We start from the raw sequence: 19,530 nt of genomic DNA, 5'->3' as shown, positions 1-19,530 counted from the left end.
GGAAAAGAAGAAGAAGAAGAAAAAGAAAAAAAAGATTGGCAACAGATGTTAGCTCAGGCGCCAACATTCAAAAAAAAATTTTTTTTAATGGCTGACCAATGAATCCAATTGAGGCAAAGCAATAACGAAATTTCAAAGGGGATTCGTGAGGAGATCTGGAGAAATGAAGGGACTGAGTAGTCGGCGCAATGGAAAGGAACAAGTGTATTCATACGAGGGAGTAAAAACAATGGAAGGATGAGAGGTCGGGTTGGAGGGCCAACTTTAAATTTTGAATTTAAATTTAAAATTAGGGGTTTAGTAATTCAAGATAAAAAAGAAAAATCTATCCTGCGAGTCAATTAATGTCTTGAAAGAAACTCTTGGAAAGACACAGAGAAAAAGGGGGTGGTGGTGGAGGGAGGGACTAAAGATTTGTTCTAACTCAGACCACAAGCCCTGGCAAAGACAACAGAAGGTCCAACCCTTAGCACAAATGCCATCCTCACAGGGCAGCCTCGCTCTTGATGTGATCTGTTGTCATTTTATCTAACGAATGCAGTTCAAACTCTTTTTATCTTGCTAAAGGAAACTTCAATCCCACTGTATTCCCCACTGTTCTATTTCTCCTTCTCTGTCCACCATACTGAACCAGTCATAGTTCCCTTTATTCAGACTCACTCTGAAAAATCATGCGGAGAGATACAAATTAGGGGGGCAGCTGTCTCTCTTTGTAGATGTTGGCAAGGAGGCTCGAATCAGTCATTAAAATGCTAAAACAGTCGTGGAACTCACCAAGTCACTTATACAATCACCAAGCTTATGTCAAAGCAATAAGGATGGAGAGCTAGAAAAGGGAAGACGGGATGAGGAGGAAAATAAGAAGGACGTGAGCCCAGCAGCCTCACATTCTTCAACGTCCACTGCCAGGAAAATTTGTCAAACTGAGGTCTCTAATGCTTGACCAGAGTTATTTTTACACTGCTACATCAACAGGTACCAAGATGTGCCACCACGACAGCATAAGTCAGATAACAATCAGGAGGCTCTACTGGGTGGTTTCTTGCTTTCAGGAATCTGAACTTCAGAGACAAAAAAACTTCCGATCGGCTGGAAGATGGAAATCAGTTACTACATCCAGTTTCAAAAGAGAATTTTTTTAAAGTTAAGATACAGAGGAAAACAATAGTTCTCAGAGACAAATAAAAAGCCAAATTAGGAAAGAGGAGTTTGAACTGCCATTGAAAGTGTGAAAATAAAAATAGCAATTTGGAAAAATTTGAGCCAAAACCCCGAGATGCCAATTATTAGAAAGTATGATTTCATCAGATCCATGTGGCTTGAGAGCTGGAAGAGGCTTGAGAAATCACCCACCCCTTCACCCCATTTATACAGGAAGAAACTCAGCCATAGCCACCGCTCTACATTTGCTTAGAAGATACCACAGCTAAGGGAAGAATTACCCCTTTGATAATGGATGCACCTGATTTACAAATATTCACGAATACTTGGCACACCAGAAAAAAATCAAATGGAGAATTTTACTCGAAAACTGTTCAGTGCAGTCTGCTCTGAGAGAAATGGTAACATTGGCAAGTCCTTGGTAAATTCTACGTTCCAGAAGAAAAATGAAGGCCTGGTGGGAACGGGGGTGTTGGTGAGAGCAGCTTCCTAGGAGTCCTTTCTCTTGCTTATTCATGTATTAAAGTGGTTGTCGGCAAGGCATAATGGGAAATTAGCCAGCCTTGGACACAGCCAATATCGGTTAAGTATAAATTAGGAACGCCACAAACTATTCCGCAGAGCAGTTAGCAGTTGCTAGGAAACGGGAGGTCACACAACGCTCAAAGGCCAGGTTATTCCCACCCCCAGGGCCTCGCAGGACTCCCAGCATCTCGGCAGAACTCGAGATCACGCTTCTGAGCTGTGTGACTCAAGATGCTCAAATCTGGGTGCCCCCCGACTTAGGGAAAGGGTCCAACGTGTGAGATGCCACGCTGGCTCATTTGCAGTCTGGCACTTTTCTTCAAGACACTAGTGCTGGAGAATTAGTATGAAAGAATGAGTTTTAAGTTGAAGACTGTTCCACCAACTAAGCAAAATGGTAGAAAAGGAAAGATATTTAGAGGGAGAGAGAGAGAGAAACACATGACCCCAAATCCAAGACAGACACAAGAAACAGAAAACCTACATATGACAAGGAAATGCTCGTTCTCCTGACCCGTCCTTGGAATAACATATTTCACCCACTTCCTTTAGTGATCCAATTGACATTTACCACACTTCCTATTCTTGGATTTAAAGAACAGTTTTCACGAGTTCTGAAAATACTTTTCCCTTGAATTTGTCTTTCCTTACATCTACCCCAAAATGCATGTCCTTTGTAAATTCTATTTGAAGATGGGGTGCTGAGTTAGTTCAAATGACAAGTCTTGAGAGGAAATAAACACCTCTTTGTGCTGGGATAGCCACACCATTAGTATCAGTGGTCTCCAACAAGACACATGCGCTGCCTCTTTCCATAGGGACAAATATGATAAATATTACTCATTAGCCACCATAACCATCAGTGGTCAGTGTGTGCCAGAGTCTGAGTTAGGAGTTTTAGAGACCAGATCACAATTAATCCTTGCAACCACCCTAAAAATGGGTGACTTCTGTCCTCACTCCATCCATGAGAAAACTGAGTTCTTAATGACAGCCAATGACACATGGCTGGTGAAGGGCAGTGAGCGCAGCGTTTCCTGTAGAACCTCGCTCAGTCCACCAGGATACAAGCTCTCCTGATAGAGGTTCATTAATCATTTTAATCCAGAAATGTTGAAAGAGTAACGGTTTCATCATCCTGTTAACCATATATTGCCAAAAAGACAGACTGCCGAATTTCACTAGCCAATAGCAACAAAATCAACTTTTTCTCTGAGAATTATGAAAACCTTATGCCATTAGCCCCAGAATATGTAGAAAAAACAGACCCAGGTTAATTGACTGCTACAGAGTCACTGGGCTGGTTGAGACAAGTGTTGAATTAGACTTTAAATTCCGTGATTTAGGCAATAAAACCACGGGACCAGGCCATATGGGACCAGTGCTGTTTAGAAACACCACTATGATACATCATACGCCGGTGAACATTCTATAAAAGTCCTCCCGGGTCTGTCTCCGAATTTCCCCCCACCACTGTTTTGGCTTTGTGAACTATAATCTGAGCCCAGTCAGTATGAACAGAAACAGAAATGATTCAGACACGCTCTCTTCATCTCTTTCCTCCTTCCTGTATTTTTACACCCAACCCCTCAATATAGCCAATATTCAACTGACGAGTGTCTATTCACTGATACCCACGCAGCAGCGCCCCCCTCTGAACTCTGCATCCTGGACAGTTTATGGTCCCCACAGCATTCAATAGAGAGCAATCCGTGTTTTAGGCATTTTTACCAAAATGACCAGAACAGAGAACAAAAATGCCTGTGCACCCAGGCCACTGGCTAAGGGTCCTTGGAATATTCCCAAGCCGCCTTCTCAATCATTTAAATACTTTCTATCAACATGTTGTAACAAGGAGAGTGGCTGTGCTCCGAGCAGGCAAGGTGAGTAATATAGAACAAGTGGCAATTGTATTGTAGCTCATTTTTTTTAATGGAGCATGAGAAGGGAAAGGCTTTAATTCTGTGGACACTGGCGGAGCCCCAAGTTTATGTAAAGCAGGAAATGCCTCCAGCACAGCTCCAGACAGCAGGAGCTCCTGAGAAGTGGCCCGTGTGCTGATGCAACAGGCTACAGACAATTGCTGCTCTCAGAGATGGTCAGTTACATCGAGCTTTGCAGCTTTTCTGTATCTTTCTGCACCTTTGATACCTGGTCGTGAGTACTAACAGGTGTGCTAAAATCCTGGAAATCCCAATCAAATGACGTCATGACCAGGTCCAACCAGCCCTTCCACCTCCACAAAGGACCTCATTTCCCTAATTTGCAAGGTACCTCCAATTAAAGGCTCTAAGAGCTGTAACTGTAGTCCAACATAAACTGAATAGTCTAAGCTGTACTGGAATTCACGTAATGAAGTCAGTGAATCAAATACACAGGCCAATGTTTCAGAGTTAACACGAAAACAAACAGCAGCAAAAAAAAAAAAAAAAAGGAGAAAGAGAAAGAAAAGCAGAAGCTAGGCTTATTTTTCTCCTGCAATTTCTCAAGCCACAATTAACATATTAAAGATGCTTTACATTTGGCTCCAATAATCTTGTGGGATTTATTTACTTGGCTCAGCAAAACCTGTTCCAGTCCTCTACTTGTGTACGGTAGTTATCTTGTCCCATCGAAAACAAAAATCAACGTATGCCTACAAGATTTCACATTTCAACCTTTGTCTTGCCTATCAGTGCAAAAGCTGAAATGTTATCCAACCTTAACATGCACATTCAGACTTTATTTTCTCGTCTATCTAAAGAGACTTTTTAAAAAGCTTCTCTAAATAGTATCTGAAACATGCGTTTGCTAGTGAAGTTTTCACCATTATAAACGTGGAGAGGCGCGAGGCGCAGGGGGAGATGCAACAATACTTTTAAGAGATGCTTTTCCTTCATTTCATAAAAGCAAACTGAGCACATCACAGTGTAATTCCAAAGCTGAACAGTATTCCCTTTTAAGTGAAATACTGACAAATAAAGCATCTGGCACACTTTAATGAGCTGTTTTATCCTTTCAGAGGGGCTGAAACTAGGACAGCCATTCATCTGAGAAAGTGGATAGCACAGAGCAATTACGTAATCGTGCAAAGCACGCTGATATTAACGGAGCCCCCCTTGCCATTTAAAATTTTCTAGTACTACTTACTAGGGAAGGAAACAATAATATGTTTAACTTACCGACTCAATACATCCGCAACATGTTAAAGGATATGCAATTTTCTATTTTCACCATATATTCAATAATAAAAAAAATGTATGGCTCAAAGCCATAACAAGGGCTATTATAATAAAAATACACTCTATGTAGATACGGTTTTTACCAAGAACAAAGGAAAAATAAGGATATATAATAAGAAAGAGGCAGCATTGATACCATAATCCCGTGGTTTTCAACCAGGGGCAATTTTGCCCCCTGGGGGACGTCTGGAAATGTCTGGAGACATCTGGGTGAGGGGGCTGTTAGTGGTGTCTAGTGGGTAGGAGGCAGGGCTGCTGCTGGACATCCTACAATGCACAACATGGTGCCCCACAGCCAAGAATTGTCCCATCCAAAAGATCACCAGTGCCAAGCTGGAGATACTCTACCTACCCCGATTAATAAGAAAAACCTGATAACCTAGGTGGAGGGTAAAGAAGGTAAAATTTAATTACGGACACATTTCAGTTTGAAGTGCTGGCCAAGTGACATGGACCAGCACAGAACCAGAAACTTTAGACGGCTAGAAAAAAAGTAGGTTACAAAATTAGACTATGAGGCCAAAGCTCAGAGGAGGGTTTCCGGCTGGATAAACAAGAGTGGAATGGTACTCACCCAGGCTGAGCGCTGAAAGGGAGAAGTGAGCATTTCTTTAGGAGCAAGGCAGGGGAGGAGGCCAGGGCAGAACCTGAGGCCATGCCTACATCTAGGGAACCAGTGAAGAGCAAGAGGGTCAGAGAGGTGCCAGGAAGGAGGCGGCGGCTGCCGATGTCACAGGCCTGGGAGTGGGGGTGGGGACTAGGAGAGCAGGGGGAGGAAACTGTACCTGGAAGCTTCCAGCAGAAGAGAGGCGAGGGCAGCTTTGATGGCATATCATGAGAAATAAGAAAATAGGTGTGGACTCTTTCTAGAAATGATAAGCAGTGAAAAAAAGACTGCCCAAGGGGGGAACTCAGTCAAGGTTCTACTCACTCTCACCTCCCCTCTCTTTTATAGGTATAAGTATACATATGTAATTTAAAAAAATAAAGTGTGAGTAAGGAGACAGAATCCTGGGAGATATGACTCCTGACAGCACGAGAGAGAATAACTGATGGAACGTGGTCCTAGGGGAGGCAAGAAAAAGTTAAATCAAGAGGACAGGGTGAGACTGTCCTTCAGAAAGTCTGCCACAATTTAAACTCCCAGCAGAAGAGTACATTAATAGTAGCTTCCTCAAATATTCACAGATTCTGGGAAGTGTTATTAAAAAGCCACACAAAACGAAAAAAACTCATTCAATCTTTACAGTGGCAACATTATTTCACTATTTTATTTCTTTGATTATACTATTGAGGTAATTGGGTTACTCTCCATTTGTATTTCACCTTCTGCAAATTTCTTGTTCATGTGTTTTATTCACTTTTCTACTAAAATATTTGTGATTTTCTTATTGCTTTGTAAGGGTTCTTTATATATTAAGGCTCTAAATCCACTGTTAACATACTGCAAAAACTTCCTCCCGTTTGAAGTTGGCCTTAATGAAGAGCAAGTTGGCCGTGTGTATACATAGACACCAACGTCATAACAATGTGCATACTGATTTAGCAAATGAACTTCCCAGAATTTATCTTAAGGAAATGGTCTTGAATGTGTACAAGCATTTATACACATGAATAATATAGCAGCATAGTTGAAAATAACAAATAAAGGAAACAAGCCAATAGCAGAAATTTGACTTATATCATAGCCACTGACAGAATTGTAAACAGTCATGAAAAAAGCATAGGAATGCTTTAAGATATAGTAAGGTAAAAAAAAAAAGTTGCAAAATTAAGGTAGACTACAATCCCAATTGAAAGAAAATAAAGTATATATACAATACAATGTAAGCAGGATTATCTCTGGATGGTGAAATCATAGGTAACTGTAAATTAAAGAGTTTTTTTATATTTTGCATATTTTCCACATATTCTATGATCAGTAAGTATTGCCTTTATATTGGGGAGGGGTGAAGGCAAAACCCCAGTTACTATTGTGGTGGTGTTTTTGTTATTGCTACTATTTATTGGAGGAGTATTTTTGAGTATCAGTAAAAGAGCTGGCTTAAGGGAAGAAGAGGGGACACCCCCAGGGTCAAAGGTGGTCACAACGAAATGCTGAGGAGAGAGCAGAGCCACAGAGGACCTTCTCGAGGAATGTCAGAAAACCTAGGGAAATTTACACTCTGAGCCCCGCCACAATCCACCCCAGTTCTGATCTTCGGTCTCCAGTCTCAAATCAGGCCCTTTGCTCCAGAGTCATCGAAGGGAGCACGCTAACAGAAATTGCACATTAAGGGAGCTGCCTGTGAAGATGCTAACGCAGGACCACTTATATTAGAGGACCAAAAACATATCTCTGCAGCCTGCAAATGACAGACTGACGGTCTGGGACTGGGATTGGCTCACACGTCGGAGAGGGACTGCTATTCCGATTGGGCCCTATTCACAAAGTTCACTGGGCTGAGCCCAAGCAGAAATGCATAGCCAGAGGGCTACCACGAGGCGGCCATGGCTACCATTCAGGGTGGGCGCAGGGGAAAATATTCACCCCATCGTGGCAGGTGGCACCTCCCGGGTGGGAGGCATGCAGGGCAGACCAGGTAGTCCCTCCAATCGAATATCTCCCTGAGTGTGATCTTTAATGTTCCATGGTACTCAGAGAGAGCAAAGTCTTTCTGTATTCTGGCATTCAAGCCCTCTTGCAAATAGCAATGAGATTCCGGACCGGGGGATTCACATATGCAAACTACACAGAAAAGCAGGTGAGAAAACCCAGAAGTTCAACACGATGATGGGAGAGGCAGAAACACATGGGGCCTTTCCATAGACGCCTTCCGCTCCACCTTTCTCTTAGGATGGTAATTAGTTTTATGTCGGATTAACTACTCTTAAGATTTTAAAAACAGATGGTAAAAATGAAACATTCTAACATTCGGTTTTCACTGAGCACTAGAAATTTATTTCGATGAGGGCAGATTTAGCTAAGTAGTAGTCAGCTACATTATTACTCATTTCTTTTAAATTGAACTCAATTTACTATGAAAGACTACCTCACATTTAAAACCTTTACTCCCTTAAAGGGCAGTTTTAGCAACTAAAGAGAAATCAACAGAGCACATTCATCTGTCCGGGGAGGCAGAAATTAGCATTTCAGTCACCCTTTATTATGTTTTTTCTTTGGGGGGGAATAAGAGAATCGTAACAAAATGTGCCTCATCAGGTTTCTCCAGGGAGATTGCAAAATCTCGGCATGTGTGAGCTTGTGTGAAACAGCACAGAATATTCAAGAGATGACCATTCAACCCTGTAACTTCTTCCGTTCCCATACTTGCGTACAAACCAGTTTATAAATACAATTTAAAAAGAGATGATTATTTTTGTGCAGATTTCTTTAAAGGCTCTTACATAAAGTGCAAGTCGAGGAAAAGCTGTTAAGACTGTAGTGTATAATTTTTAAAGAGAAATTCTTTGAAATAAATTCAAACAAAAGAAACACCTCTAACAATTTACCCCACCACCTAACATTAAAGATAATTTTTTTCCTAAGAAACATGAATTCCATGCCAAAAACACCTTGCATTATCGATGCCTTATCTGATAGGTGGGTTACGTCCTCCATTTTTACAAAGCATTAGTAGTTCATACTTTTCCAAGCAATCAAAATCAGCACTTACCCATTTGTTTAGAAACTAAACACTTCTGGCTCTCAGCGAGAAGGCAAAACCTGTTCCTTTCAGGTTTAAGAAATTCCTCTGCAAAATTTTACACTACCACGATCATTGCAAGACATATGAAACTTTCAAGCAGCGCAAATAAGAAAAGGAAAAAAAAAAAACCCCTACCTTGGGTTTCTTTTCCCCCCTTCAGTTTTTGTCCACTGTAAAGGGATGCATCTTTAGCAGTCCGGGCTACGAGCATCTGAGTCGACAGACACAAAAACCGGCTTTCTTTGGCTGGCTGGGGTTCCCAGTCTTTTATGTGGTATCTTGGGCTCTGCTTGCTTAATTCATTCCTGATTCTACTGAAAGGAAGTCCAGCCTGGGGAGGCTGGCGGGAGAGCAACTGCTGAAGACACTTTTGACTGTAGGAGCTAACAAACCACCTTATATGCACCAATAAATGTGCAAACACATTTGAAGGCCCAAGGACTCTTGATTTTAAAAGATGACCTATTATTTAAAAAAAAAAAAAAAAAGCCCTGGGACAAAATCAAGCCATTTAGTTGTGACCTTGGAAAGTCTACTCTGAGAACAAAACTCTTTACTTGAGCCCAGCTTCATTTATGGCTATTTATCCTGGTCTTTACATAGAGCTACTGAATAGTTGCCATGACAACTCGGTAAACAAGATTCGAGTGACCACTGAGCGGTTTACTGGGATTGTTTTGTTTAGGGAGAAGAATGGCTGCTTTAATGCCTCCTTTACTAAAATTTCCTGAAAAGGGAGAGCTGCCTTTTTATACGTTATCTGTATGTGATGTTCTCAAAAGTCAAAGATGCTGGCCATGGGTGCTCCAGTCACAGAACAGGCGACATGAGTGGCAATCGGACAGGAAGAATTATGGAAGGTTACTGAAAGTTAAGTAAGCATGCAGGGAAAATGAACCATCTCAAAAGACTGTAAGACTGAACGTAGAGAGGAGTCAAAGGGGCTGATAATCCATATAATTCTAGAAAGTTCTAACTCCCTGGTTCTCCTGACACTTTCGCCCTCTCCATTTTAGTTTCTTCTACACAAAACAGTATCATTCACATTTTATCGTGTGCAATAAAAATTCATTCTCAATGCTTCACCTTTGGCCAAGCAATCAGAAACTAACCTATTCTTACAAAATGTTACTTGAAAAAATTGTTGGCCTTGTGAACTGATTATGAACATCTGACATTTTGATACATCATGATCATCTGCATTTGTCAAAACTCAAAGTGAGCCTTAATGTTAACTTTGGACTTTAATAATAATGTATCAATATTGGCTCATTATTATAACAAATGTACCACACTAATGCAAGACATTAATAATGGGGGAAACTGTGTGTGTGTGTGTGAGTTGAGAGGGGAATGATATGGGAGCTCTCTGTACTATACGGTCAATCTTTCTGTAAATTCAAAAATGTTCTAAAACTACAGTCTATTAAGCACCAAAGGAAATTAAAAAAAAAAAGGAGCAGCTAGTTAGGACAATCTGCCAAAGGTGTGTGATTTAAAACTAAACCCAAAAGGAAAAGGTCTGGCGATAGTCAAAGAAAGATTTTCCTGTGATTCAGATGTAAGTTGGGGTTAAACTTGCAAGGATGAAGTGAGCTTAAAAATGTCAGGCATATTCTCCATCCCAAACATGTAAGGCAAAGATGCATTATTTCATACAGTCGAGTGTAGCTTTTTCATGTCCACGTTCATCTCATTTAACACTTACCACCACTCTCCTAAGCAGGCACCATCACCAAACACACTTTAGAGAGGAGGTTAACAATTCCGAGGCCACAGGACTGCTTAGTGACAAGAGGCTGGACAGAAACCCAGGCACGCACCTTTGATCTATTTCCATCTCATCCCACTGCCTCACAGCCCCCTGCATCTGTGCGGCTCTGCAACACCCACGTTAACAGGACTGCGGGGTACCACGATGTGCTGGGGTGAGGGCGGAAGTGTCGCCCTTGATGCACAGCGCGAATGAATGACCTAGTTACCCAGATTCTTCAGGTAATCTCGCGAGACGGCACGGAGGTGAGAGCAACCGGCGGGGGAGGGCCGGGACAGGACAGGGACGACGAGGAGTAGGGCGGCAATTGGGGGGAGGGGCGGTGTGTGGGCAAACAGTCCCAGAAGGAACAGAAAAAATAAACACGAATGAGACAAACATAGTCAGTAACAGCAAAGCTCTACAAAACCAGGGGCCCACAAGAGCCTTGAGATATTGTAGCATAACGTGCTGATGTGCGAATGAAAATTCTGAGATCAAACTTTGCTCAGGACGCTGTTTACTAGAGCAGGGAAACGTGTGCTTATTAGGAGCTTAAATATATTTGACATTCTCACAGGAGTGAATATCTGACATTTCAGTTCCTTTCATCTCAAATGACTGGATGAAGAACAGCGAAGGGAAGAGGAAATACAGATTTCTCAAATATTTAGTATAAGAAAGACCCTTCCCATAAATACTAAGGGCTTAAAAAATACAGACCCACACACACAAAACAGGCTGCCTTTAGGTAGAAGGAAAGAATAAAGTCTCTGCCCCTGAGGGTTATTTACAAAGAAGGAGGATGATTCTTTTGTGTCATATTTAAAGGGGATAAATAGACCATATTTCATAAATTCTTAATGCAAATATGTTCCCATTTCAAGATGCCTGGAATTGGGAGGTGTCCATGGCGCGCTGACATCCAAGCGGTCACGGCAATGCAATGCACCACCTGGGAGTGAAGAACGGTAGCACGGCTTTTCATTCTGTCTTTGAAAATCACGGACACTACTGGAACTACTCGTACTGAGTCCAGCTGTCCTTTCAATGTAGTCAAAATATTACACTACAGATTCATCAGTTAACATGGAAAGTTATCTTATCTGGAGAAGGGCTTGGAAACAGAGTGGTAAGGTCTAACTGTGCTATTAGGGAAGCAAATATTTGTAGTGGACATAGGACCTCCATGTCCTACTTTTTGTAAAGCAACAACCAACAGCAAGTGATAAGACAGCATCGTGCTATGGGTTAATGCTATAGGTTAATAGGCAGAGCTTTTGCTTCCAAGGTGATACATAAATAATGGTGCTTTTTACAATCATGAGAGTCTTAGATGCAATAAAATACAGTAAAAGATAATAGCTGAACTGAATGATGTATAATTCCAGAAAGTTCAATCAAAATGCTAAAATCCGGGGCTGGCCCCGTGGCTGAGTGGTTAAGTTCTCGCGCTCTGCTTCGGCTGCCCATGGTGTCGCTGGTTCAGATCCTGGGCGCGGACATGGCACCACGCATCAGGCCACACTGAGGTGGCATCCCACATGCCACAACTAAAATATATACAACTATGTACTGGGGGAATTTGGGAGAAAAAGCAGAAAAAAAAAAAAGATTGGCAACAGTTGTTAGCTCAGGTGCCAATCTTTAAAAAAAAAAGCTAAAATCCAATGTTCAACCTTTCAGCTTAAACCCTTGTTATATGGCAGATTCACACATCCAGATCTCCTTGCTCAATCAGGGCAGGTGACAAAGGCCTTGGGGGAACGGCCCATTTAGACATCTGAGTATTTGAGTATAAAGAAGTGTTTGTGAATTGTGTTCTGCTTGGCTTTTCCAAAAGGGCTCTGAATCCTAGGGGGCCACGTCTGAGAAAGGCTCAGCTGTGAGAGGTAGACAGGGAGAAGTAGCACGTGAACATAGCAAGACTGACTCATATCAAGGATATCACCCTAATACTGACCTACTGGTACATCCCCAGGGTGTCTGAAATTTCAGCTACATAAATCAAAGATGATCCAGAAGCGAAAAATTAAAAAAGAATTAACTAGAATGGAATCTGTGGCAATGAGGATTAAAGATAGCACAAATGTCTTTATCTTTGGCAAAGCTGAGCACTCATATACTATGAGCATCTCTACAATGTCCTTTTATGAGCAGTTTGATTGGACATCCACTGAGCACACATGACAGCCTGGACAGTGAGCCAGGCACAGGGCGCAGAGATGGGTAAGGCAGGTCCTGCAAAACTGTACTTGGTCAGGGTCTTCTATATTTATGGAATACTTGATTCAGAAAAAGAGATTAAGGCAGAGAGATCAAAGCCTAAAAAGAAATCTGAAAGTTGCTGGAATAACATTCAGTAAGGCTAACGAGAAGTAAGATGAATAAAATGAGACAGAAAAAGATACAGGAAGAATAAAATAGGACAAAAAAATTCCAGGTAGGACATGTGTCACACTATCAGCAAGACTTTTAAAGGAAGTGTTTGGTCTTTAAAAAAAAACAACTAGAGGGGCTGGCCCCGTGGCCAAGTGGTTAAGCTCGCGCGCTCTGCTTCAGCGGCAGGGTTTCGCCAGTTCGGATCCTGGGGGCAGACATGGCGCCGCTCATCAGGCCACGCTGAGGTGGCGTCCCACATGCCACAACTAGAAGGACCCACAACTAAAAATACACAACTAAGTACCGGGGGACTTTGGGGAGAAAAAGGAAAAATAAAATCTTAAAAAAAAACAACTAGAAAAAAATGGCAAGCAGCACCTGGGTCACACAAATATAAATCCAAAAGATTAAAGGTACTAGATTCATTCATTCATTTATCAAATCATTATGCCTCTGGAAACCAAAGGCTCATGTTTCCAGAATGTTCTCGCTTCATGCGTGTTTGTGGGCTAAGGTATTGGTCAAAATGAGGGACCTACTCTGAGATAAACAGTGGCATCATGAAGGAGACACAGACAGATCATTGGGATTCATTTAAGCACAAAGCACTGGCATCTTCTGAATCCCTCAAGAACCTCTGCGTGACACGGTCTGCACGTCCTCCCGGCTCAGGGCACGGAGACCGGGCTTCAAGACAAGGCCACCACAGTCAGGCAGTCCCATGTCTCCAGCTTCATCCTCTTGCTTGACATTCCATTTTCTAGCAAATATGGCTGCGGTCCACCTCACAGGCCCCACAGTTTCCCTCCTCCGGGGCCTGGTCTCCAGCCTCCCCTCGGCGTGGACCTCCCTCTCCTCACTTGAACCTGAGATAAACCCCCTCTGACAGAAGCCTTCCTCCACAGCCCCCAGCCCCGGGCAATTCTGGTGACTCAAGTCCTGCCCTTTTGGAGAAGACTGGACAGAATCTTTGAGGATACTGTTATGTCGGGTTAAAAGCTTAAAGATGCTGCTGTAGGAATCAGGGATGTTTCCCCCTAGAACTCCAGTGCTCCTTACATCAAACCCACAGAAGGAGCAGTGGGCAGAGCCAGCAGGGCATGATGCAGTGACAGCCCTGATGGCTCCTCAGGAAGAGGGCCCAGCCTCACATTCAGGTCTGGGAACTGCAGACAACCCGTTCTCACACCCAGGAAAGTTCTCCTGACATTTATCTGTCTATTCCCTTCTTTAATTTTGTCCCGCACCTCCTCAGGGTTTTTCTGAGGAATGTTAATGACAAACTTTTCTGACTAGAACTTATTGGCTAAAATACCAGGTGAGGAGAGCAGGGAGAGATCACAGGCCGTGGGACACCCTTGGGGAGAAATTCTGATGAGGCAAAGCAGGTTTCCTTTGATACAGAGATCTCCTGGGGTTGGTTCAGACGCTTTGCGCCAGAAACTCTACTGCCTAAGCCAATCACAATAGAAAAAAGCGAACCGGCCACATCGCCAACTGGAAACCATCTGATGGCGAAGTCTGCCCTTCGTCAACTCTGAAAATTCTCAGCTTAGTGGAGGATCCCGTCCTTCAGGGCCCTCTAAGGCAAAGAGCTGGCTGCAGAACTAGTCCCTGTGAAGAGACGCTTTTTATTCCCTTCATAACTTAGCGCCAGGAGGATTTCTCAACGACACTAGTCAAGTGCCTTTTGTACAATGCCCGCGATTAGCTACAAGTTGTTTATAAAAAAGAGACTGGTCCACGTGTTATAGTTGAACTGACATAACTGTTTGAGCATTTCAGCTACAGTCTCCCTGCTCGCACCTGCTTTTCAAAGCAAAATATAAAAACCCTGCAAAACATAAAAACCCCGTAGTATTCCCACAAATGATTTCCGGATTCTTCAGGCCCACGTGCCTGTTCTGGGGTTTACACACTTGCCAAGGAGGAGAGGTAGCCAGTGCCACCAGCCTGGGGCCCAGAGAGGTGTGTGCTCAGACTTGCTGGGCCACCATGAGAGGCATGGATGTGTTTCTGAAAGTACAAAAGCAGCTACTTGGCTTCTTCTAAGGCCACAGACTTCACCGCTGCCATTCTTCTCCCTTTCTGGTCACAGAACCTGCCCAAAAAAACCTCCAGAATATGCCAAAACCCATGATCCACATTCCTGAATGATGCACCAAATACCTACATATATACCTATATATATATATATATATATATATATATTTTTTTTTTTTTTGAGGAAGAATGGCCCTGAGCTAACATCTGTGCCCATCGTCCTCTACTTTATATGTAGGACACCTGCCACAGCATAGCTTGATAAACGGTGCATAGGTCTGCACCCAGGATCTGAACTGGCAAATCCTGGGCCGCCAAAGTGGAGTGCAGGAACTTAAATGCTGTGCCACCAGGCCAGCCCATATATATATGTTTTTTGCTGAGGAAGCTTCATCCTGAGCTAACATCTGTGCCACTCTCCTTCTATTTTGAATGAGGGTTGCCACCACAGCATGGCCACCAACAAGGGGTGGAGGTCTGTGCCCGGGAACTGAACTCAGGCCACCGAAGCAGAGCGTGCTGAACTTAACCACTAGACCATGGGTGGCTCCGTATTTTTTTGTTGTTGAAGAAAGGTCCACTCCTTATTTTAAAAAATTTAATTGCACCGCTTCCTGATTCTGAACATTTCACAGCATGCAGCACTTGCTTACCTCCTCAAGCTGAGCCCTAGAAGCTGGGGGAGGGAGAAGTACTGTGAGGGTAGAGTGCCACCACTCCTGGGGACTCTGTTATCCCTGGGGACTGCATCAGCCCACCTCCATCCTGCTGCTTCTCATACCCCGACCCCTGTTTCTACCCCATGACTCCCCCGCATGCCTGTGCCAGACAAACCAGTCCTCGTCTCTCCCTCCCTCCGGGTCCCAGGTCCCACGTGTATCTGAATACAACCTCCCAAGCACTTTGATGACAATGACTTGAGAAGCAAGTGCGTGAGGTGAGGGGAGACAGATTCATCCCTCCTGCCGGAAATACACATCCCCCATCTCTGGGGTGAAGGCAGGCAAGAGTTTCCCTGTGGAATTTCTAGAAGCATCTATCTTTGGAAAAAAGAAAATTCATAAGAAACTCCAAATGAGGGTTGTTTACATACTTTTCATATAACACAGTCACCACTAACACTCCAACATTTTCAACAGAACCAAATGGTTGCTAAGCAAGTCATAATTTAATATCTCCATATTCTAATTAGCATCTTCACACTTAAAATCACACCTACATCTTAGGCCTCAGACAAGTCAGTTCATGTGTCTGTGCCTTGACTTTCTGGGTGCCTCTAAAATGGTACCAAGATGTTTTTTTCCAAGTCTTCCACAGCCCATCTCTTGGTGTGTATTAATTAGTGTCTGCCACGGGTCAGGAGATGGAAAGGCTGTGAGCTAATCCAAACGGAACCACGAGGTTGGGTTGGCTCATTTTTTAAAATGCAAAAACCAAAGCGGTTGGGTACAATCAAATTCGAGCAAGGAAAAATAAACATCAAAAAGAGGTAATTTCTTCAATATTTTGGCTGCTGCAGTGTTTTCAAGCAGGCCTAATTTCAAAAGCTATTACGATTTAAAGGAAAAACTAACTCCATACCATCCAAGAAAGAAAGCAAAACCACAGGGGGTGACTGACTTTTTCAAATTAAAATTTCTATCCTTATAATAGCAATGGCATGGTAGGTCCCCCATTTCATGGACTCTAAGATGCCAATGGCTGTAAAACTGCATGATTATGTTACACTCCACTAAGAAAGGAAAAGAGCTCCCAATTAAACTATGGCTCACCATAGCTGTAAGATGCACCCCAATACCCAAGACTTTATATTGGGAAAAAACATGTATGTTTGAAGGATGAAATACGGTATTATCATCTCTGTTATAAAAAGAGGAAAGAGACACTGACAGAAGTTAAATGGCTGCTGTGAGTGTAGACTGAAAATGCAAAGCCCATATATATTGTCTTGTAGATACTGCCCATTGGGGTTAGGAAGCACTGCAAGTGGAATATAAACCAGCTGACGTGGTATATGGTTCTGTTTTAACTATTAATTCCTACATTATGTAAAAAAAGCTATACATTATGTTGCCATTTTTTTGTGATAACCTAAAACATTTTAATATAAATTTGAAAAATGGAAAGATGAATTAGTTTTTAAACTACCAGAAGATATGCACATGAAATTATGTCATCACAGATCTTCTATATAAGATCAGTCTTGGCCACTTCATGTCATACAAATGCCACATTCTCACTGTCACACCTCTCAGTAAGGGAACAAACTGAACAGGTTATTCTTTTATTAAAGAGACTATCCAGTTTTTCCTTCCTAAAAGACAGAGAATTCAACATTGTGGTTCTTATAAATAAGAATCGTTAAGCTGTAAATAAGGAAACCATGGTAATATTAAGTTAAGGTAATGGGTAAACAATATAAAAAGCAAGAGCTAGCATCAGCAAAGTTACATAAACACAAATCTCACGGGAAACAGTTGAGGTCAGATTTCTTATCTTAATCCTTATGAGGATGGCACCTAGTTCTTCAGCCTAAGAGGCCTGTGGCATGACTGTCTTGTAGAGGTTTTCCTCTCTTCAGAGGGGTTATTAAGAGCTGATATTTGCCAAACCAAGACAATTTCAACTTTTTAACAACACGTTAAGGCAAGTTACCCATTTAGCCTTGGATTCACCAACTGTATACATCTAATACTAAATTTTCTTTGTTTAGATGGCTTCTCCTTTTAAAACTCATATTGTTTCTGATCAGGTATGGAATTAAAAAGCTAAAACCACAGAGCCTAGGCATGAAAACTTATGATGGCAACATTTCAGGAGTATTCCAATTAATTACAACCAACTAAAGGCCTTAAAATTCATTATTATTACTTAGAATTCAGACTTTTTGTTATGTTTAACAATAAAGCAAAAGAAACTAAAATGAAAAAAATCAACCGCAAAAAGAACACACCAACTGTTTCTTCTAAAAAGTTATATCCTACTCTGGAGCTTGCTCAAGAATTTCAAACCAAATGCTAAGAAAAAAATGTGAAGGCTTTGCAATGTTTCCTTTTAAAGTAGATTTCTCTAAAGCTTAATGGCATCATTGAAAAGCAGATGAATAGGCCCAAGAGACAAAGGGAATTTTTCCACTTAATGTTATGCTATAATAATGTCATATACATTTCCAACTATCTATAATGAAAGGACTTCAGAGAAACCAAATCTGTGAGTAACCACCCCAGAGGGTGGTGTCCAGTCTAGAACTGTCGTAAATCTTACCTTCTGCGTGTTTGGCTTGATACAGCGAACAAAGAAAGGATTAGAGGAGCTTAGCGTTGCCATTAAGGAATGCAGAGAGTCCTATTAGAAAGGAAAAAGTATATGTTGATTTAGTTTCTTACTATGTCATTCCTTAAATTTCTCAGCACCCTAGGCACTTATCAGAAACAAGAAAATAAATAAATAAAAACTCTATTATTATTCCTAAGATTTATATTTTTAATTTTATCATCCTAATACAAAATAGAGCAAAGATATTACAATTCATTGTCATTGAAGTTATTTCACAACATACAAAACTCATCTGTCACTTCCTTGAAATAGTACCATTTAAAAAAAAAAAACATTCTGTTAACAAAAGATAACCCTAGGATATTTCAATGTTTAGTGCAGAAAACCTGAGAAGTATTCACTCTCCCACTGGAGGCATTCCTCCTATTTCATTATTGCCATCAAAATAATAGCCTATACCATACTTCACTGGTCTTTGAGCCACAATCTCTTACCCTTACCTTAAAATCACCAGGCAAAGCAATCCTCTGTAAAACTGCCTTTTTTTTTTTAAGTTTTTTTATTGTGAAGAATTTTTAACATTTACCAAAACCGACAAAGCATGTAATGAGTACTCATCATCGGCTGCAGCACATGGCTTATTTCATCTGATTCCTGTTTCTGTGCAGACTATACCCACCCTTTGTAGAGAAGCAAATCCTTGACATTGTATTATTTCATCCTTCGATATTTCAAGATGTATTGTTGAAGGCTAAACACTTTAAAATATACACCCATAACCACCATATCATCATCCTAAAAAGATTTAACATGAATTCCTTAATATCAATATGAAAAGATGCAACTATCTCAAGTTTCATATTAAATGGTTTACTCTTTGAAATCACAATGCAAATAAGGTTATGCATTGTAGTTGGTCGATATGTCGTGTAATCCCCTGGTTTTCCCTGCATCTCTCTTTTTCCTTCTTACAATTTTGCTGTTGAAGAAACTGGGTTGCCTACAACACCAGAGTGAAAAGTTACTTCTCTGCTTAGAAAGTCTCTGCATCTCTCACAGATAACACAATGTCCTGGCATTTATGGCCTTTCATATTCTGCTGCCAATGTAACTTCATAACAGCATCTGGTCTGCTGGCCCCCATCTAGTGACAGTCTCCAGGGACAGGACTCACATTCCTGTCTCAGGTCTCCTCCTCCTGCTCTTGTGTCTACCTGGAAGGCCTGCCCATCCTTTTCCGTTTCCTTGCTTCCTAGTCCAATTTAAGTTCCAAACATCCCCACAGCCTTGCAAGACAACTCCAGGCAATACTGACCCAGAAAAAGAAAATAACTCCACTGGAAGATTAAGAGCTGAGGTTTCAGAGTCAGACAGATCTAGGTTTAACTTAAATCCCAGCTTCAATCCCCAGAGGGACTGTGTGGGTCTCCATTTCTCTAAACCTCAGTTTCCTCTTCTATAAAATGGGGACAATAATATG

General features: G+C 41.8%; 1 protein-coding gene across 1 annotated transcript in view; it reads right to left on the bottom strand.

The window, feature by feature from the left end:
- Positions 1 to 19,530, bottom strand: part of MYO10 (myosin X) — a 210,741-nt gene that overhangs the window by 57,240 nt on the left and 133,971 nt on the right. The window contains exon 19 of the mRNA XM_005604338.4: positions 18,039 to 18,119. Within this exon, the coding sequence (XP_005604395.2) occupies positions 18,039 to 18,119 (81 nt within the window). The remainder of the gene's footprint in view (positions 1 to 18,038; positions 18,120 to 19,530) is intronic.

The sequence above is a fragment of the Equus caballus genome, chromosome 21, assembly GCF_041296265.1.
Source record: "Equus caballus isolate H_3958 breed thoroughbred chromosome 21, TB-T2T, whole genome shotgun sequence".
Lineage (NCBI taxonomy): Eukaryota > Metazoa > Chordata > Mammalia > Perissodactyla > Equidae > Equus > Equus caballus.
Note: the sequence above shows the minus strand (reverse complement) of the source record. Positions and strands in the feature narration are given on the sequence as shown.